This window comes from Loxodonta africana, chromosome 10 (genome assembly GCF_030014295.1).
Source record: "Loxodonta africana isolate mLoxAfr1 chromosome 10, mLoxAfr1.hap2, whole genome shotgun sequence".
Classification (NCBI taxonomy): domain Eukaryota; kingdom Metazoa; phylum Chordata; class Mammalia; order Proboscidea; family Elephantidae; genus Loxodonta; species Loxodonta africana.
In genome coordinates this window covers 79,237,424-79,260,582 of record NC_087351.1, presented here as the reverse complement: position 1 = coordinate 79,260,582, position 23,159 = coordinate 79,237,424, and the positions used below count along the sequence as shown (strand labels likewise).

The following is a 23,159-nucleotide window of genomic DNA, read 5'->3' as shown; positions in this document are numbered from 1 at the left end:
ACTCATAGTGACCCCGCCCCATAGGGTTTCCAAGGAGCAGCGGCTGGTGGATTTGAACTGCCGACCTTTAGGTTAGTAGCCGAGCTCTTAACCACTGTGCCAAAGTACCAGGTCAACTCAATGATAATTTTCTGTACTAGACATTTTTTCCTATTTCTACTTTTAGGTCAGTTCCTCAACATCTATGAATCCTCCCTTCTAATGAAATCAGAACTCCTGTAGTAACAATTACTCCCTTCCCATTACTCCTTTTTTCTGTCTTAATCTTCCCAGTTGCTACCTATTCTAGTGTTAACACACACCACCAGCTACTTCAACAAAGGCCTCGGGAATTAGAAGGCTATTGTTACATCCCAATGTCTTCTTTCTATTAGCCTATTAAAGTGTTCAAATTTCTTATTTTTAAAAGAAAATACACTCTTTTGATCTTGTACTCTTCTCTAGCTATACTATTTTCCTTCAGAGCCAAGCTTTCTTATTTTTAAACTAATTTTTTTTTTAATAGAAATGGTATATACGTTACATGTAAAAAATCAGAATAGGTAGCCAACAAGAAGAAAATAAAAATGATCATAATTCCCAAACCTAGGAATAATCTCTTTGGTATATATCCTTCCTGTATTTCTATTACCAAAATATTCACCATAATATATCTATACATGACAAAGGACTTGTAACCTGAACATATAAAGAATGCTTATAACTCAGACTAACAACTGATTTTAAAAATGAGGAAAAGATCTGAACAGACATTTCACAAAAGATGATACAGGAATGGCCAATAAACACATTGAAAAATGCTCAGCATCAATAATCATTATAGAAATACAAATTAAAAGGAGATAACATTACACACTTGGTAGAAAGATAAAACTTATAAAGACTGATAATACCAAATGTTGGTGGGAATGGGGAACAAATGGAACTCTCATATATTGCTCACGGGAATGTGAAATGGTACAGCCATTTTGGAAAAAGTCTGGCAGTTTCTTGTAAGATACACTTAGCATATGATCCAACAATTCCATTCCTAGGTATTAATCCAACAGAAACGAGAACATTTGTTCACACAGTGACTTGTGCACAAATGTTTATAGGAGCTTTATTCATAATAGTCCAAAACAGGAAACAACACATGTATCTATCAACAGATGGATGGATAAACAAACTATGGGACATTCATACAAGGTACTCAGCAAGAAACTGCAGGCTCCTGAAACACACAACATGGATGAATTAGAAAACATTATGCTGAGCAAAAGACTACATATTGTCTGATTCCATTTATATGAAAAGGAAAACGCAAATTTATAAAGACAGAAGAGATCAGAGGATGTCTAGTGCCTGGAGCGGGAAGGGGATTATTGACTACAAAGTGGGAGCTTTGTGGAGTGACGGGCGCTTCTATAATTCAACTGTGATGGTAAATTACAAGGTGTATACATTTACCAAAATATATTGAAGTATATAATAAAATGCACCCATTTTAACTGTGTATGAATTATATCCCAATAAAGCTATCACCAAAAAAAGCATCCATAATTCCTAAATTTAGGAAAAATCATTTTGGTATATATCTTTTCTTTATTGTTTATTCTTATTTTTACCAAAATGAGATCAAACTACTCATACTGTTTTACGTTTTTCATAATTCTTATTTGAATCTAATAAATTATTAAAATATCTTTTTTGATGTTATTCAAAACGATCCCTGGTGGTACAGTGGTTAAAGTGCTCAGCTTCTAATCAAAAGGTTGATAGTTTGAACCTACCAGCTGCTCCACGAGAGAAAGGTGTGGCAGTCTGCTTCTGTAAAGATTTCAGCCTTGGAAACCCCACAGGGCAGAGCTCTACTCTGTCCTATAGGATCACTATGTGTCAAAATCGACTCGACAGCAACAGGCTTATGTTATTATGTTTTCATTTCTATAACACAAATATGACCATTCTCATTAGCTATCATTTATAGTTTCAAGTCTAAGCTCCTCAGCCTTGAACAGAAGGACCTCCAGCTTTGCCTCTTTTCCAGCCTTGTCTCATAGCATTTCTCATGTCTTTTTTGCCCCAGCCTTAACATGCCTGTTGTTTCCTCCACACACTATGCTGCTTCCCCACTATGACTGTGATCATGCCAGCTATTCCAGCTTCCTGAGTTGCCTCTATTTGCCTAAATGATGCTGCTTACTGGTCCAGTTGTGAGAATTTCTGTTTTCTTTATGTTGAAGTGTAATCCATACTGAGGGCTGTAGTCTTTGATCTTCATCAGTGCTTCAAGCCCTTTTTACTTTCAGCAAGCAAGGTTGTGTCAACTGCATATCGCAAGTTGTTAATGAGTCTTCCTCCAATAATGATGCCATATTCTTCTTCTGATAGTCCAGTTTCTCCGATTATTTACTCAGCATACAGACTGAATAAATACGGAGAAAGGATACAACCCAACACACACCTTTCCTAATTTTAAACCACACAATACCCCCTTGTTCTGATTGAATGACTGCCTCTTGATCTATGGACAGGTTCCGCGTGAACATAATTAAAGTGTTCTCGAATTCCCATTCTTTACAATGTTATCTATAATTTGTTAAGATCCACATGGTCGAATGTCTTTGCATAGTCAATAAAATACAGGTAAACATCTTTCTAGTATTCTCTGCTTTCAGCTAAGATCCATCTGATATCAGCTATTTCTCTCGTTCCCTGTCCTCTTCTGAATCTGGCTTGAATTTCCGGCAATTCCCCGTTGACGTACTGCTGCAACCAGTTTTCAATTGTCTTTAGCAAAATTTTACATGCGTGTGACATTAATGATATTGTTCAATAATTTCCACATTCTGTTGGGTCACCTTTCTTTGGAACGGGCAAATATGGATCTCTTCCCATTGGTTGGCCAAGAAGCTGTCCTCCAAATTTCTTGGCATAGACAAGTTTGTTGAACTTGTTTGTTGAAGCATTTCAATTGGTATTGCCAATTCCTGGAGCTTTGTTTTTCGCCAATGCCTTCAGTGCAGCTTGGATTTCTTCTTGGATTTCACTACCACAAGTTCTCGATCATGTTACCTCTGGAAATGGCTGAAGATCAACCAATTTTTTCTGATCCTTCCATCATGATAAAGAGAGAAAATATTTAAGTTGTCAAGGATTTCATTTCATTTGGATCCACTACCAACGCCCATGAAAGCAAAGCAAACCAAACCAAACCCAGTGCCATTGAGTCGACTCCGACTCGTAGTGACCCTCAGGACAAAGAACTGCCCCATAGAGTTTCCAAGGAGCGCCTGGCAGATTCGAACTGCCAACCCTTTGGTTAGCAGCCATAGGATTTAACCACTTTTCCCCCATGAAAGCAGCAGTCAAGAAATTAAATGATGTGTTGTACCAGACAAATCTCCTGCAAAAGACCTCTTTAAAGTGTTGAAAAGCAAAGATGTCACTTTGATGACTAAGGTGTGCCTGACCCAAGCCATGGTATTTTCTATCGTCTCATAGCCACGTGAAAACTGGACAATGAAAAAAAGGGAGACCAAAGAAGAATTGACGCATTTGAATTATGGTGCTGGCAAAGAATACTGAATGTACCATGGACTGCCAGAAAAATAAACAAATCTATATTAGAGGAAGTAAAGCCCGGATGCTCCTTAGACATGACGATGGAAAGGCTTCATCTCATTTACTTTTGACATGTTATCAGGAAGAACAAATCCCAGAAGTACATCCTGCTAGGTAGAGGGTCAGCAAAAAAGGGAAAGACCCTGAAGAGACGGAATGACACAGTGGCTGCCAACAATGGGCTCTAACACACCTACAATTGTGAAGATGGCGCAAGACTGGGCAATGTTTAGTTCTATTATTATACACAGGGCCACTGAGAGTCAGAGCTGACTCAGGTATATAACAGCAACAATTTGCCTAGATAATACTTGCTTGTCTTAGTTATCTAGTGCTGCTATAACAGAAATACCACAAATAGGTGGCTTTAACAAACAAATTCACTTTCTTACAGTTTAGGAGGCTAGAAGTATGAATTCAGGAGAATGACTCTAGGTAAAGGCTTTCTCTCCATCAGCTCTGGGGGAAGGTCCGTGACTCTTTTCAGCTTCTGTTCTTCGGTTCTCTGGTGATCTTCATGTAGCATGGCATCTATCTTTCCCCATCTGTGCTTGCTTTCTTCTGTGCCTAATTGGTCCTTTTATACCTCAAAAGTGATTAGGTCTAAGACACCCTACGTTGAAATTGTATCATTAACATAAAAAAGGAAATTTTATTCCCAAATGGGATCACATCCACATGTACAGAGGTAAGGATTCCAACACACATTTGGCAGGGAGTGTTCCATAACAGTGTTCATCTTATAAAACTGGCCGCATCTGATTTAAAACTACTAATGTTACTGTATTCCCACTAATTTTATTGTACTAGCTAGTACTATACTAAGCTCATGGAAGACAGGAACTATACATTTGGTTGTAGGTTAAAAACACACAAAACAACTTTGCTCCTATACTGTACATCTTTAAAAGCACTTCACAAATGTATCATTCAAGAAGTTTATTTTCTATATGCTTTTCCTTAAACTAAGAAGTCTTTTTCTCATTAATTCACAAGAGTTCTTTATGCATTTTTTACACACAAGATTTTGTTATCCATATATATATTTATATATACACACACATCTCATTATCTCCAAACCAAGTAATCAACTATCATTTCCAGTCTGTTGGTTTGCTATTTAACTCTCTTAAAGGTGTCTTTAGATAAGCAAAGTTCATTTAATAAAGTCCCAAGTTCTCAACTTTTTCTTTATAAAAAGTTAAATTACCAAAAAAAACTTGTTCAGCATTCATTAATATCTTAGATCATCAAAAATATGTCCTTGAATAATTCTGACAAATATTTTTCTTACTATCCAATTTTACAGTTTTACATACAAAGTTAACTCTTTTCATGAAATAAAGCTCTGCTTAAAAAAGAAAAAAAATTGTTTTTTCAGGATAAAGTGCATGCTGCAAGTTTTTTTTTGATCACAATAAATTAACATGCGATCAGTAGTAATTTATTCAAACAAGCTTATATTCACATCAGTGTTTTCCAGTAACACTGCCTTACTATCAGTAACAATTACCTTGTAGATGTCAACAAGATGTTCCAAATACATACCTCTTGTACAAGATCTTGTGCATTGGAGATAAGAGGAAATGGTGGACTGGCCTTGTTCATATGTACTGTGACAGCGTTGTGTATCTTAAATGCATTCTGGAAATCTTTATTTTGCACAAGTTGTAAAAGCAGTGAAATATCCTCCTGGCTCTGAGAATCTACCAAAGTATGTTGGATGTGTTTAAGTGAAGAAAACAAGTCTTCCACTTCTAGTAGGAGAAGGAAAAGTTATCCAAAAATTAATCTTTTCAGTCTTAACTCACATACTTATTAAAATAAAATTTCTTGAACTGGTAACAATTTAAATTAAAAAAAAAAAAAAACCAAAAACCCTAAACACGCATATTTCTGAGTGCCAAATCACTGTCATTTCACTGATTTTTAAGTAAAACTCTATAAAAATTGTACGACAGAATAACGTGGCTTTTTTTTTTTTAAGTGTTTTAATTATAAAACTAAAACGTCAGGTACAAAAAACAAAAGGTGATACAGAAAGTTAAAAATCAACAATAACCCCATCACCTGGAAACAACTTTTTTTAAAAAAACATTTTAGGGTGTTTCCTTTTTCATTCAACAGTACAGAACCAAACCCAAAACCAAACCCAGTGCCATCGAGTCGATTCCGGCTCATAGCAACCCTACAGGACAGAGTAGAACCACCCCATAGAGTTTCCAAGGAGCGCCTGGTAGATTTCAACTGCTGACCCTTTGGTCAGCAGCTGTAGCATTTAACCACTATGCCACCAGGGTTTCTAGTAGCTCCCCCTTATTCACAGCTTCGCTTTCCGTGGTTTCAGTTACCTGTGGTCAACCATGGTCTGGAAATATTAAACGAGTAGCGTAATGAAGTCTCGCGCCACCCCAATCCATCCTGCCCGGGGACTATATTCACATAACTTTTATTACAGTACATTGCTATATTTTATTATTAGTATTGCTGTTAATCTCTTACTGTACTTAATTTATAAATTAAAACTTATCATAGGTATGTACGTATAGGACAAAACATAGTGTTTTGGTACTATCCGTGGTTTCCGGCATCTAAGGGGGTCCTGGAACATATCCCCAGCAGATAAGAGGTGACTACTGTCTATTGTAATCATCTTCCTACATACCAAATAGTCTTTAAAAACATTATTTATAAGAGCTACATAATATCAATGCCCATGGAAGCAGCAGTCAAGAATTCAAACAACAATTTGCATTGGGTAAATCTGCTGCAAAAAATGTCACTTTTAGGACTAAGGTGTGCCTGACCCAAGCCATGATGTTTTCAATTGCCTCATATGCATGTGAAAGCTGGACAATAAATAAGGAAGACCAGAAAACTGATGCCTTTGATTTACGGTGCTGGTGAAGGATACTGAATAGACCATGAACTGCGAGAAGGACAAACAAATCTGTCTTGGAAGAAGTACAGCCAAAATATCCATTCGAAGCAAGTACAGCTAGACTGTGTCTCACATACTTTGGACATGTTATCAGGAGGGCCCAGTCCCTGGAGAAGGACATTATGCTTGGTAAAGTAGAGGGTCAGTGAAAAAGAGGAAGACTGTCAACAAGATGGACTGACGGTGGCTGCAACAATGGGCTCAAGCATAACAACTGTGAGGATGGCGCTGGACCAGGCAGTGTTTCATTCTGTTGTACACAGGGTTGCTATGAGTCGGAACCAATTTGTCAGCACCTAACAACAACACATGATATTCTATTATATGGCCACACCATAATTTGTGTAGCCATTACACTAAATCTGAGCATTTAGTTGCTTTCGATATTTTGCTGTTATAAGTAGTAATTCTCATTTTAATATATAATGATCATCCTTGCATATAAATTTGTCTGAGATCTCAATGTTTCCTTAAAATAATTTCTAGAAATATAATTTTTAAATAAAAGAATCTGAAATTTTTAAAGCCAACAAGCTTCCTAGGGAGGTTTTACTAATTTACATCCCACTGGCAATATTTTAACCAATATTAAATATTACCATTTTTTAAAATCCTCTTTCTTTGATTAACAGGGAGGCTGAAGGTTATTCGTATTTCCCATGCACTTCTTTTGTGGTCCATAAACTCTCAGGAATATGTGAGTCTCTTAAAATTGTATGGAAAACTTGGGGTTTATGTATGTGTGTGACAGCCTCTGACTGTGCACAGACAGGCATGCATTTTTCTTGGAGAGGGTCCATACCCAGTTATGCAGTCTCATTATGCCGTAATGGTTAAGAAACCAATGATAATCTCTGCTCCCCCAACAGGTGTGTGTATATTTACCATATTTGTTGCAAATATTTTTCTCATTCAACCATTTGCCTGTTAATTGTATCTGTGGTAGCTTTTCCTACAGAAGTTTTCTATGCTTACATGTTAAGAATGATCCACCAACTTTGACTTCTTTCACCATTTTTATCATTATAAACTCCCCTTAGGCCATTAAATAAATCTTTACTTAAATGGCTTCTATTTCATAATTAACTTTAATTCACCTGGAATTTATTTTGGGCACAGATTTAGGGTGAATTTTTAACTTCATTTCTTCCTCCAAGCGATTAACCAAATTATTTGAGCACCACTTACTAAATACGAGTTGCCATCAAGTTGATTTCAACTCTTGGCAACCCCATCGTGTCAGAATAGAACTGTGTTCCACAGGGTTTTTAATTGCTGATTTTTTGGAATTAGACTGCCAGGCTTTTCTTCTGAGGCACCTCTGGGTGGACTAGAAACTTCATTAGTGGCTGAGCTCATTAATCATTTGTACCACCAAGGAACTCGTTTACTGAATAATCCTTCCTCTTTCACTGAAATATGATGCCATCAAATTCTTACACATATCAGGGTCTCCTTTTATTCAATTGGTCTATCTGTTAGAACCACAAAGTCTTATTATAGTAACATTATTGTCTTTGTTCACATATTGATATTGAGCACCTGCTTTATCACTGCTATGGATTGAATTGTGCCCCCCCAAAATGTGTGTTAACTTGGCTAGGCCATGATTCCCAGTATTGTGTGGTTGTCCTCCATCCTGTGATCTAATTACCCTATGTGTTGTAGGTGCTAACCTTTACGATGTTAATGAGGCAGGATTAGAGGCAGATATGTTAATAAAGCAGGACACATCTACAGGATTAGGTTGTATTTTGAGTCAATCTCTTTTGAGATATAAGAATGGAGCAGAGAGGAGAGAGGCCTCATACCCCCAAGAAAGAAGAGCCAGGAGCAAATCGCATCCTTAGGCCCGGGGGTCCCTGTACTGATAAACTCCTGACCCAGGGGGAGGCTGAAGACAAGGGCCTTCTCCCATAAAAAAAAAAAACAAGAAAAAGAAAGCCTTCCCCTGGAGCTGGAGCCCTGAATTCAGATTTCTGGTTAAGAGCTACGGCTGCTAACTAAAAGGTCAGCGGTTTGAATCCATGAGCCGCTCCTTGGAAACCCTATGGGGCAGTTCTACTCTGTCCTATAGAGTTGCTATGAGTTGGAATCAACTCGATGGCAAAATGGGTTTGTTTTTTTGTTTAGACTGTGAGAGAATAAATTTCTCTTTGTTAAAACCATCCACTTGTGGTATTTCTATTACAGCAGCACTAGATAACTAAGACAATCACTTTTTCAAAGATTCCTTGACTATTTAAAATGAGTTAAAGAACCTTTTTTTTTTTTTTTCCAAGATACTCCTCATTCCCTCTTTTCCATTCTCTCAAAAAGAAAAGTTCTACTGAGACTTTGACTGAAATTAAACCACTAAATAAGTCTGGGAAAACTCATATTGGAAATTATCTGTCTTATTACACCATTAATATAAAAAATCTCTCCATTTAAGTCTTTTTGTTAGTTTTCTTCACATAGGAACTGCAGAAAGGCTGTTGGTTTTTGTATATTTATCTTGTATCCCACTATTTTACTGATCTCAATTACGGACTCTGTAATTCTTTAGTTGATTCTTGAGGTCCCCTTTTTTCCCCCAAATGAAAGGAGCTTCAGTTCTTATTATAAAACATATGGTCATTAGTACAGACACTCCTTGATTTACAATGGGGTTCCATTCTAATGACTACTCCATTGTAAGCTGGTTCTGATGTAAGTCGAATACCTCAGTTTTTTTTTTAAGTTTTCATTATTACTGCCTTTCATTATCAGTATCTTTATAAATCTGATCATTATTTGTCTTTGGGGGTTGGAAACATTACATCTGAGAATGGTAACATCAGCAAACTAGTGCACTGCAACATTGTATGTAGTACATGTTACTAATGATAAACTATAATTCCTCATAACTTGAATGTGTCATAAGCCAAGGACTGCCTGTAGTTACAAATACAGCAAACTGAATGATTACAAAGCCATAGCTGTCATTAGAATAACCTAAGACGTTGTGACCCAGAGTCAGATAAAACTTGAGAGATAGCCAGAATTTAACCATGCTAATATTCTGTCCACAAGAGTAGGTAAGAATATGAAAGGTCAAATTACATCAAATTGACAGATGTTACCACAGAATTACCAAGAGTGTAAAGAATTTTTAAGAGTGTAAAGGATTCAAGAGCCTTAAACTGTCTTTAAAGCGAGACAGAAAATATTTAAATATTTTAAGCAAAAAAAAAAAAACAAAACCAACAAAGCCATTAAGGTAATCAGCTACAATCTTATGGGGACTACAGACTTCCCTGACTGGAACATAACTCTGTAAATAATGAGATTCCTATTAAAATGATTAGTAAATGCTAAAACAAGCTCATCCTGGGTGTCAGGGCAAAGATCTTACCTGAGCAAAAGCCTAGAGGGTAAATGTCTCCCTAGTGGTCTCTTCAACCCCTGAGAGATTAAAGTTTTAAAGTAAAAAAAAAAAAGCTTCTGAATAATCCTCTCCTGTGAACCAAGCCAACCACAAGAACACTAAAATACTAATACTAAATACATTTAAAAAAAAAAAAATCTGTAGTACTACCTCTCAGCTATAACTACTGGTCTTATTTTGTTATACTATACAGCTTTTCAGACTTTCAATGCTGATATAACCATACAGATTATACTGTAAATGCTGTTCTGTAATCTAATTTTTCCAATTACTCCTTACAATAAATTTTAGGATAAAGCTGCTGATTAGATAATAAAAACATTCACAATTTTGATTCATACTGCCAAATTGCCTTCTCTATATACTAATTCACATTCCTACCAGCAATGAACATTGAGTGCCCATTTTCACAAGCCCAGGCCAAATTAAAAATGATCAATCTATTAATTTTTGATGATCTAGTAAGGGATAAAGAACTTTTTTCTTTGCCTAGTACTGAAGTCGAACACATTTTCACAAGGTTAATAGCCATTTGTATTTCTTGTTTTGTCTATTTTCTGTTTAAATGATGCTGCCTCAGTCCAATAACATTCTAAAGGTCACATAGATGGGTATTATCACATTAGCCAGAAATGAAATAAGTTCACTGTCTTTACTCAGTTCTTTACTAATAAATTCTGAATGCAATTCTAACAAATGGTCTTTTCTTTCATATTAAGTATGATGTCATAACGAATCATAATTTTTGGCAACATGAATTCAGGGATTCTCATTTTGGCACACATTCTCACTCATATTTTTCACATAAAATTCTTAATTTCAAAGGTCAGAATATTTGGTTGTAAGTTAAAAAAACACAAAAAACTTTGTTTCTATACTATACATCTTTAAAAGTCCTTCACAAATACTATCATTCAAGGATAGTTTATTTTTTTATACACTCAAAGAAATGGTCCATTCGCTGATGGGGCAATTTAGGTTGTATCTGTAATTTAAAAAAACAAACAAAAAAAACCCTCAGTTCTTTAATAATCTGTACAATTCCAGAGGAAATTTTGAAAGTCGAATCAGCAGCTAAATCAGACCTGGCAAATTAATATTCTCTTCTATAAAGATGAAGACCCACAGACAACAGAGCAAGAATACAGAAGAGATAGAGAAAAGAGACCCCCTCCCATACACAGAAAGAGATGAGAGACCTGCTTTCCCACTCCCAAACACATAAAGAGAAGAGACACAAGGAGAAAGAGTCACATGGACAGAGAAATAGAAAGGGAAATGAGAACCACAGAACTAGAGAGAAAGACCAACACAAGTCAGGGTGGGGAGTGGGCAAAGAGGTACAGAGGGGTAGGCAAGATGGAGGGTGGGCACAGGTGGAGACACTCTGCAGAGGGGAAGGCAGAGGTAGGCACAGAAAATTTGGCTTTGGTAACAAATTCCCTAGCAGGAAGCTCTTCAGTCTTAATTCTTTGTCCTGAGTTGTATCTATTTTCTCTTACTTGATTTTCAGTAGAAATTGTTTTAAGTATCCATCATCTTCACTATCATTTCATACAATATTTCAATCTTGATTACTTAATGTCAAAAGAGGAGACATGTGATTTAAAAGAAAATAACTTATATTTACTTGTACGACACAGCTATTTGAGCAGAGAAATACAAACATACACGTAAGTCCACAAATCTACCTCCTGAACTTTCCTCTCCCAGCAGCCTAAAAACGTAAACGAATGAAGACTCTAAAATAGGCAAGAGAAAGAAACCACTAAGAGCTGCCCTATCTGAAAATTTTATCTTCAAACATTCTCTTAGCCTTAAGCCGTAAGTGTAAGACTAGGCAGCCATATTAGCGTTAAGACTAGGCAGCCATATGAAGAATTTTTTGGCTGTGAGGATAGACACTAAAACAACCCAAGGAAGCTGAGGAATCTCCATCTCTGGAGATCTTTCAAAGCAACAGTGATAACCATCTTGCCTGGATTAGCTTTGTTTATTTTTACTTATCACTCTTATATACCCCCCCCACATGAAAGCAAACAGTTTCTAGAGCTCTATTCCAGCATTAAAATTCTTCCACTTCGAAATGAAGAATAATAATAATACCAATTCTTTTAACCTATCCTCAGAAATTTCTAGATTCCAATCAACTTCGTGACTTTTTTCCTAAAACTTTTAAGATTTCTTCTTTTCCCCTAAACTCTATAATCAAATAGACTATTCAGATGAGGGACTTCAAATTCCTGAATATGAAGAAATTCTATCAGTTTGTTGTTGTTAGTTGCCCTCAAGTGGATTTCAACTCATGGCACCCCCATCCCCCATGCCATATGGTGAGTAGAACTGCTCCATAGGGCTTTCAAGGGTGTGAACTTTTGGAAACAAATCACCGGGCCTGTCTTCGAAGGCCTCTCTAACGGTTCAAACCACCAGCCTTCTGGCTAGTAGTTGGGCGATTAACCATTTGCACCACCCAGGGACCTACCCTATCTATCTGCGGGATCGAAATCTAAACGTTCATTCACGAAATCTTTGCTTAAATAGCTTTTTCACTTAATAACATAAAATTCAGATCTCTGAATACCTATTTTTAGTGGACTAGGTCAAATTGAATTTATTAGAAATAATCGGAAGCTTATGAAAGATCCTCAACAGTAATCGCTTAACAAACTGCGTTAAATTAAAAATAAATATGAGGCTATTATATAAGCAAATACAGTTGAGAGAAACAGCAGAGCAAAAATCCTACCCCTAAACTTGGTAAGACAATGGAAAACTATCATTGAAATGACCACTATTCAACCAAGTAAAAAAATTTCATAATTTTTCACTGGACAAAATTGAAAGGAGCTTGCTGAGAGGAAAAAACCCCAAATTCAGAGTCAGAATACCCAGGTTCTAGCAATGGTTTGATCACTTATTAGTTGTATTATATATCACTGACAACCCACCTCAAGTCCCTGGTCCTTTTTATAAAATGAGGGTGTTTGAGTAGGACAGTATTTCTCAAACTTTTTTTGTCAACAATCCATTAAAAAATATATGTACTTTATTTCTCAACTCAGTATACACATACCTATTTGAAACAAAAGGTTTATGAATACTTATGTGCAATATACTTTGAGATTTTCTATTTTATACTAGTTCGTAAAAAATTACTGGTTGGTCACCAAAAAACCAACACCTGTTGCCATCAAGTCGATTCCAACTCATAGCAACCCTACAGAACAGAGTAGAACTGCCCCACAGAGTTTCCAAGGAGTGCCTGGTGGATTCAAACTGCTGACCTTTTGGTTCACAGCCATAGTACTTAACCACTATGGCACCAGGGTTTCCCACTGGTTGACAGGAGGGCTAAAATAAAAAAGACAAACAATGACAAGTGGTGGTGTGGATGTGGAGAAATTAGAATCCTCATACACTGCTGGTGGGAACGTAAAATGGTGCAGCTGCTGTGAAAAACAGTATGGCAGTTCCTCAATTAATTGAACACTGAATTAAAATATGACCCAGATTCTACTCCTAGATCTATATCCAAGAGAACTAAAGGCACACTCACATAAAAACTTGTACAGCAGCACTATTCACAATACTAAAAAGGTGGAAACAACCCAAAGGTCCATCAAACTAATAAATGGATAAATAAAATGTGGCAGAGCAATATACTAAAAAAAAAAAAAACCCTTTGCCACTAAGTCACCATTAAGAGGAAAAAAGTACTTATTTCATGTTACAACTTGAGAAGAATCTTGAAAACATTACGCTAAGTGAAAGAAGGTAGTCCAAGAAAGACCACATGTTGTATAATTCCATTCATATCAAATGTCCAGAATAGGCAATTCCACAGAGACCAAAAGTAGATTAGTGGTTGCCAGGGGCTGGGGGAAAAGGAGAAAGGGCTGTGACTGCTAATAGGCATAGTTTCTTTTTGGGGTGATGTAAATGTTCTAGAATTAGATAGTAGTGATGGCTGTACAACCTTGTGAACCTACTAAAAACACTGAACTGTACACTTTATAAGGATGAATTTTATAGTGTATGAATTGTATCTCAATAAAACTGTTATTTTAAAAATGAAAAAAAAATTGTTGGTTAAGATTCAAATTGATTTCATGAACTAGATCAGATGATCTCTCTAGTAGCTTCTGATTCTCACAAAAGTTAAATTTTATTCAAACCTACAATGCCCAACATGTTTACCTACATTTTTTTAATGTAGTTTTCAAGACAATTCTGCCAATTGAGGCTCAGAAAAGTTAAGTAACTTGCCCGAGGTCATCAGCAATTACATGGAGATAAAAAGTATTTAGTTTTGACTCTAAAATCTCAACTCTTCTAATATGCCATGATCACACATTTCTGAATATATCATAGTTGTAATGAACAAGGAATTCCTGGTGGCGTAGTGGTTTAAGTGCTGCTAACCAAAGGGCTGGCAGTTCAAATCTGCCAGGCACTCCTTGGAAACTCTATGGGGCAGTTCTACTCTGTCCTATAGGGTCGCTAGGAGTCGGAATTGACTTGATGGCAGTGGGTTTGGCTTTTGGTTTTGTTTATAATGAAGCAAGCTTTTGAAAGAGAGAAAAAATTAAAAGACTGATTATTACTTAATAGCTGGAACTAAGTTTTGACACATTTAGTTGTTCAAAGACCGAATGATACAGCAGTTGATTATTCTTCAGTAGAATTATACATTTAATAACCAAATCACACATCTACACATATATTCTAATTTTTAATATTTAGCTTAGTTCTAATTTTAGTAATTTGATCAAATCCGAAAAATTTCAAGTGGTTCTAACACTTTAAACATAAAACCTAGAATTAATAGGTTTAACCATTTCAGTTTGGGGGAGCGGGACCATTGAAACAATGGCTAATAAAGTTTGTTTGGAAATATCTACAGCAGTTGAAGAAAAATGTGATAGCTAAAATAATTAACTTTTTAGAAATATGCCGAACTAAAACTCAAGGTTTCTTGGCAATGGAATTTTGTTTACTGGTTTTAAACTTTACTTTAAAAGTCAACCTTGAAAAAGTTTACTAAAATCAGCCAAAATTCTAATATAATCAATGGTCACTCAAAAGTCAGAAAGAAATGTGGAAGAGATATTTTACTTTAAAATGTCCAACACTGGAATACTTCTTTAATAGCCTGAATGTCCAGAGGATATCTGGCAAAAAAATATATACACATTAATCAAGACTGATACATGCTATTATTAACATTATGAAAATGTTTTATTCACCCTAATTTTCTTCCCCTTTTTGGGGCTTTTTTTTTTTTTTTCCCCTTATTCTTCTTCACAATAGCAGCATCTGGTATAGATTAGAAAGCCCCTAATCAGAAATATCAAGAATTTCCTTGTTAGCCACAAAACAGCTCACCATGGAGGTGTGTGTATATGTCTGTCTTTTCCTGGGATCTCTTCGAAGGAATATCATATAGTTACACATAAGATAGCAGTCTTTCCTAGTTTACCCTTTTAAATATTTCATCACCTGTATTCACTTGTCCACTTTCTTGGCCCAGAATTACTTAGCTGTGAACTCAAAGAAAGTGAAATCTATAATCTAGAGATATATGAAAATTATTCTACTCTACTCCATCCACTCTAACCTGCATCCTGTTCTTTCCTCAAGCTTTCTCTCACAAGGTAGTTTGCTTTGCTAACGGAAGAGAAGACAGTGATATTTATTTGTATCAGTCTTAAAAACCCATGCCAATTTAAGGAAAGTTGCTTCCCTAAGATATCAAAATTTTTACTATTTATAGTATTTATAATACTAATATTAAATATTCACTTGAAACTAAGTTCCCATGTTACTAATCTCTAATTTTAGATAAAATTCTCACTGCTTTCAAGCATATTCTGTTCATCCCATCTATTTCTATCAATTCCATTCCTGTACTTCTATTATTTATTATACATTGTCAAATTTACAAATACTTTCATAAAAAACACACAATCCCAGTCAATTAAACCTTTCCAATCACATTTTCAATTCTTAAATGAGTACTTTGACTACTCACAGATAAACGATGATGTATCATTTGGAAACTGAAGGCTCTCTCTCAAAGAAATTAATCAGTTGCCCCATCCCTTCCTTACTTAAAACCAACTGCTTCTGGCTGTGAAAAAGGCTGAGACATTGTCTCCTATAATGTGTGTATTAATCAAAATACTGGCAGGGGAGTACTATTTCCGGGAGAACTTCTGCTATAGTTTGATGAGTTAGCAGATTTTTAACATGAAAAAAATGTTCGTTACTACATTTCATTTTTAAATGAAAACTTAAAACTGATTATATCCAAAAATAGGCTATGACCGACCATCACAACTTCATAATTTGTTAACTTTTCATGCTCCCTATAATTAGCAGATATCTGCGTTGCTGAATATATTAACATTTAATCTATCACCTATTTCTCAAAATATTAAATCTTCTCCCATCCAAGAAACGAATTAAAAAATACTTGGTATTGTACTTCAAATTACGCTAAAATAAAATGTTTAAGAAAATCTTAATTTCAAGAATCATGCAAAGATATTCTTGAAAACCACAAAGGATTGCAAATCGGAAGAAAATGTAGCTGTCCTTTAATCTACACTTGTAGCAAAGTTAGCAAAGGAACGTACGATACATACAGACATACGAAAAAGCAAAAAATTTAGAAGAAATGTTCTCCGATTTTCTGTGCTTACCAAACAAACTTTTTCACTAAGTGAATTGGCTTAAGCTGTATTTGCTTCTTTAATGCGATTATATAAATATTGTCTATCAGATGAACATTTATGCTTAATACAGATGAAGCAAATGGACAAATACATTCATCTTAAAGAAATCTAAACAGAAAACCAGAAGAATCAATCCAGACTTGGGCTGGATATAGTACAATGTAAACTTCCTTCATGTCACAGAGAATATTTACAGAATGTTCTAGTAAAACAATTAAGGGATGGTGGATGATGAGGGTTAGTGAGAGACAATCAGGAATGAAGTATTTTTATTCCAACGAAACTCTTAGGAAAAAGAATAGCATAAAATTCCTTCATATAAATGTATTTTAGAAAAAATATGAAGTCTTTCAGTTCTCACTATAACATCTAAAGACATTTAACAGACTTCACTATCACTTAACACATGTCTACGGTTTCTTAAAACACACAGAAGCACGCACATTTGCTTTATCAACAAATATGGACCCTTGCATTCCCCTTGAGAATGGGAACAAGACAAGGATGCCCTTTATCACCACTCTTATTCAATATTGTACTGGAAGTTCTAGCTACAGCAATAAGGCAGTAAAGGGTATCCAAACTGGAAAGGAAGAAATAAAACCACTCTTAATCACAGACAACAAGAAAATCCCAGAGACTCCACAAGAAAGTTACTAGAACTAATAGAAGAATTCAGCAAGTGACAAGGTACAAGATCAGTGCACTAAATCAGTTGGGTGCCTATACACTAACAATGAGGACTCTGAAAAGGCAATCAAGGGGACAATACCATTTAAAATAGCCCCCAAAAGGATAAAATACCTAGGAATAAACCTAACCAGGGACGTAAATGACTTATACAAGGAAAACTACAAAACACTACTGCAAGAAATTAAAATAGATCTACACATATGCTCATGGATTGGAAGGTTTAACACTGTGAAAATGTCAATACTACCAAAAGCAATCTATAGATAAAACGTAACCCAGATCCAAATCCCAACAACTTTTTTTAATGAAATGGAAAAACTAATCCTCAACTTTATATGCAAAGGAAGGAGGCCCCAAATAGCTAAAGCCATATCGAAGAAGAAGAACAAGGTAGGAGGCCTCATGCTTCCCTATCTCAAAACTTACTATACAGCCATGGTAATCAAAACAGCCTGGACTGCTTCAATGACAGACACACAGACCAACAGAACAGAATTGAGGACCCAGAAATAAATCCATCCATCAGTAACTGATCCTCAACAAAGGGTTCATTTAATGAGGGAAGAAACAGTCTCTTTAACAAATGGTGCTGGCAAAACTGGGTATCTATACGCAGAAAAATGAATCAGGTTCCATACCTCACACCATGCACAAAAACTAACTCAAAATGGATCAAAGACCTAAACGTTAAAGCTAAAACTATAAAGTTCCTGGAAGATAACAAGATCAAAACGAATTTTTGACATGAATAGCCTATTAAACAAATGTACAAATGATAAAACTTAGGTAACTGTGACTTTCTAAAAATTAAATACTTACGCTTATCAAAAGACTTTACCAAGAAGTGAAAAGAAAACCTACAGACTGGGAAAAAAGTCTTTGACAGTGACAGATCTGATAAGGGTCTAATCTTTTAAAAATATAGAAAACTTCAACAACAAAAAGACAAACAATCAAATGGGCAATGGACATGAACAGACACTTCACTGAAGAAGACATTCAGGGAGCCAACAAAAACATGAAAAGATGTTTGTGATCATCAGCCATTAGAAAGACGTAAATCAAAACTATGACGAGATACCATCTCACCCCTGCACAAATGGCAATGATCAAAAAAAAAAAAAAAAAAACTGGTGAGGCTGTGGGGGAATTGGAACTCTTATATATATAAAATAGATATAAATAGATATAAAATGATAAAACCACTATGGAAAACAGTATGGCACTTCCTTAAAAAAGCTAGAGATAGAAATACCTTGTGATTCAGCAATCCCACTGCTATGTACATATCCTAGCAATATAAAGAGCAGTGACACGAATATATGTAAGCACACCTATGTTCACTGCAGCATTATTCACAATAGCAAAAAGATGAAAACAACCTAGGCGCCCCTCAATGGATGAGTGGATGAGCAAGTTGCAGAACACACAAACAATGGAATACTACATGAGGAGTCCATGAAACATAACATGGATGAATCTGGAGGACATTACACTGAGTGAAATAAAAAATAGTGCTATCGTGAGTGAAATAAGTCAGTCACAAAAAGACAAATATTGTATGGTCTCACTATTATAAAAAATCAAGGATAGATATATACACAGAAAGCAAAATTCTTTGATGGTTGCCAGGGATAGGAGGGAGAAAGAGGGGGAATCACTTTATAGGTAGTAGACACTTGTTAGTGATGGGAAAGGCAATCCTAAATATAAGTGAAGTCAGCACAACTTGACCAAGGTAAATAAAGACACGAAGAAGTACACGTGAAAAACGGACAATTTCGATAAGTGCTGTAACACATACAATTCTGCAACAACAGCAAAACAACCAAAAATATGTGTGTGGTTATACAGGTAAATACAGATGCATGTATGTGTATAGGAAGGCATATGTGAGTAAATGCACATGCATGTATAGGTTTATCTGTAGGCATATGTACATACATGTTTGTGTGTGTTGCATATATATCTACATATATAACAAACCATAGGAAACAGTTATGGAGGCTTCCTAGACATATCCAAACAACTCGTGGGATTAGTTTACTGGATCAAAAGGCTTGGGACCATCGTCTTGGGGGACAACTTAGTCAATTGGCATAACATAGTTTACAAAAAAAATGTTCTGCATCCTAGTTTGGTGAGTAGCATCTAGTGTCTTAAAAGCTTGTGAGCTGCCATCTAAGATACAACTATTGGTCTCCATTCACATGGAAAGAAACCCTGGTGGTGTAATGGTTAAGAGCTATGGCTGCTAACCAAAAGACTGGCAGTTTGAATCCATAGGCGCTCTTTGGAAATCCTATGGGGCAGTTCTACTCTGTTTTATAGGGTCACTATGAGTCGGAATCAACTCAACAGCAATGGTTTTTTGTTTTTTTTTTTTTGGTATTCATATGGAGCAAAAGACAATGAAGGAAATCAAATGCTCAAAAAAGAAACTAGTCCATGGGACTAACAACCCACACAAACCACAGCCTCTTCTACCCTGAGACCAGAAGAACTAGATGGTGCCTGGCTACCGCTACTAACCCGTTTTCACCAGGAACACAATAGAAGGTCCTGGATAGAAAAGGAGGAAAATGTAGAACAAAACTCAAATTTCTAAGACAGGCCAAACCTACTGTTCTGACAGAGACTGGAGAAACCCCTGAGACTACTGCCTTAAGATACTCTTTGAACTTGGAATTGAAGCTATTTCTGCAGGTCACCTTGCAGCCAAATAATACATTGGCTTATAAGATAAACAGTATCACCTGTGAGTAATGTGCTCCCTTACACAATTAACTATAAGAGACAAAACAGTCAACATTTACCCAAAAGCAAAGATGACAAGGCAAGGAGGGGAAGGGAAGCTAGATCAATGGAAACAGAACAAACAGAATGGAAATAATGAGAACGCTGACACGTAAAAATTCTCAACAATGACTCAGAGCAATTTATATAAAATTATTCCAGGGGAAACTAATTTGCTGTGTAAACTTTCACCTAAGACACAATTAAAAAAAAAAAAAGAAATGCGGACCCTTAATGAATCTAATACAAAAGCTGATGATGCAGATGTAGTAGAAACTGCTCCAGAAGTGGGATAAAGAGACTTAGTGAGGGACAAATCTAGCCTTTGGGCAGGTGAGAAAAAGGTACTCCACTCTGGGTAGCCACAGCTCGGCCCCATGAAGCACATCTGGGTGTCAGTTCCCCACTCAAACTCTGCTTTGTATAGTACACCACTGCAGAGCCAGAACCGGCAAATTCAAACACGGCCCTACCACTATCAGCTGTGCTGTCCTAAACAAGTGACTTAACCCTGAGGCTCAATTTCTTCACCTCCAAAATGGAGATTATAGAGACCTGTTAATAGGATTATTGTGGGTATATTACACACAATGGCATTTGCTAAATCACCTAGTACAGTGCTCAACAGACACTCAAGTGAATGGAAAAACAACAAAAACTCTCCTTCCACAGAAGAGTGGAAGTCTCCTTCTCTTCACATCTATAAATAATACATTGCCAAGAAATAAAATATTTCATTTAAAGTTAGCTTGGTTTCAAAGAGAGCACAATTAATATATATATCCCAGCATTTCTCAAATTGAGTTGTACCAAGTCCTAACTGTAATTCAGTGAGCAGCCAGGTATGTGCAGGAAGGGGGCACTAAGTTCAATGAGCACTCAACATCAACTTCTCTTGGAGATTCATAATGCCTATTAGCATTCTAAAGGCTCCAAGAAGTTGTGTAGTAAGAAGCTGTTTATCTCGTTTAATCCAGTGTTCTCAAATTTATCTGATCACAAGAATTTGGTGGGAGGAGCAGATTTTATGTGTCGATGCCATATGAACAATACCAGTCCCTCTTCTTGCCAGTCATTAATTTAAGAAATCAAATAGATTTTCAGCTACACATATTAACTTAATTACTATATTTTACAAACTTTAAGGAAATCAAAAATTCGAAATCTGAAAATTGCTTTTTCAGTTTGTGAGTTTCATCTAAAAGGTGAGTTTCGAGGATTTAAATGTTAGGTCACACGTAGAAAATTTTAATTCAAAGATTATATCTAAAAAAACATGTTGCAGTGACTGAACTTATTTAAGCCACATACTTTAGCTCTACCTGGCTCACAGTAAGAACTGACCTTGGTCTAGAATTTGAAGGTACCATTTCTTACATTCTCTTACCCCACTCTTCCTTCCCACACACATTTATGTTAAGGCATACACAAACTAAAGCAAAAACATTCTGCTGTTTTTACTCACCTAATATTTTCACAGCATAATGAGGACTTTCTAGGACAATTCCTTCTTCTGTATCAAATATAGGGTTATCTATTCCAGTCTTTGGAGGAATTTGGGCTAGTTTCTTAAGTCTCATGGAAGAATTAAGGTCAAGTTCTTGTTTCTTCCCTTCTTCCTCTCGCCTACGCCTCATGTCTTCCTGTTGTTGCCGAATGCGTTCCAATTGTGCGCTTCGACGTACTGGCATCATCCTGGTGCCCAAATCTCCTGGGCAGTCAACAGCCATCTCTCGGTGCTTCTGGTGTTCCTCTGGTGATGCAAGATCAACATTTTTTACTTCGTTGTCTGATTCCTCTGTAACATGCCCATTCATATAGGATGTTGTCATGGTTATCTATAAGAACCTGTACCACTTTTTATAAATCAATTTTTCCTATAAAGCCAATTCTCTTGATTCTGTAGTATAAAATCCATGTTACTTCCACAAAAAAAAAAAAAAAAAAAACCACAAAAACTTCTCACATCACATAATAATGCTATGAAAAATATCCACGAAGGAAATCTATGGGGAAAGATGAGGGGAAAAATGTATAAGAATTACAATACAAAAGGAAATTTTACATAGCTCATTTCTAATCTCACATAATATAGAAATATCTAGCAAGTATATAATATAATTTTGCTACACTGGTGAGGCACTTTCCTTTCATTTTACAGATAATGCCCAGGAAATCAAGATGTCTCAAAAAAAATCTACAGAATCTGAAACATACTGTTTAATTTTACAGCTGAGAAAATGGATACACTGAAAAAGGAATTCGCTTAGTAAAGTTTAGCAAAGTAAGAAAGCTTTAGGTACTAGTTTGGTAGAGAACAGGTTGCTTAAGGTATAAAAAAGTGTTTAATCATCTTTGTATAGTTGTCTCAACACACTACTTTACACTCAACTATTACACATGGGATAAATAACTCCCTGGTTAACTGTTAAAGAAACCAATGAAGATCAATTGACTTGGTACAGAGCAAACTGTGCTGGTGGATCACCTGAGATATTAAACAATATTTGGGGGCAGGGGGCAATTCATCTTTAGGAGTTCATGAGATAAAGAAGATACTTAACAAACAAGAAATTTTAATTAGCAGCTAAGGCAGAAAAGGACTACTTTGGTTATCAATCTATATAATCAGTCACATTAAAAAGAAACGGGGTTAACTCTTTATGGGGAATCATTTAGAGAAAATGATAATATCTATTACCACTCAAAAAATTTTAAAGTCATAAACCAAAGTCATAATGTACAGCAAAAAGAACATATTGGAAAGCTTATTTTTAATTCTGGTTCTGCTACTTCTTCTGGCTTTATGATTTGAGGCCAGTTAGCTACCCTCTCTGAAGAACCTCAGATTTCTCATTTAAAAAACTTACTCATAAGATTGTTGTGAGTTTTAAATGAAATAATACATGCAAATTTTAAAACAAAATACATATATGTATATTAATTCTTATATTAATTTGATTCTCCTATTTTA

The 23,159-nt window shown here is 35.8% G+C and overlaps 1 protein-coding gene across 3 annotated transcripts in view; it reads right to left on the bottom strand.

Annotated features, from left to right (window-relative positions):
- PALS1 (protein associated with LIN7 1, MAGUK p55 family member) overlaps window positions 1-23,159 on the bottom strand; it is a 104,815-nt gene that overhangs the window by 40,955 nt on the left and 40,701 nt on the right. For 2 of the 3 annotated variants that reach the window (XM_023546265.2, XM_003408719.4), the window contains exons 3-4: window positions 21,651-22,191; window positions 5,155-5,363 (exon numbers count right to left, since the gene is read on the bottom strand). In XM_023546265.2, coding sequence (XP_023402033.1) covers window positions 5,155-5,363; window positions 21,651-22,017 — 576 coding nt within the window. In that variant the 5' untranslated portion in view covers window positions 22,018-22,191. The remainder of the gene's footprint in view (window positions 1-5,154; window positions 5,364-21,650; window positions 22,192-23,159) is intronic. The other variant, XM_010588697.3, reaches the window with a different exon arrangement.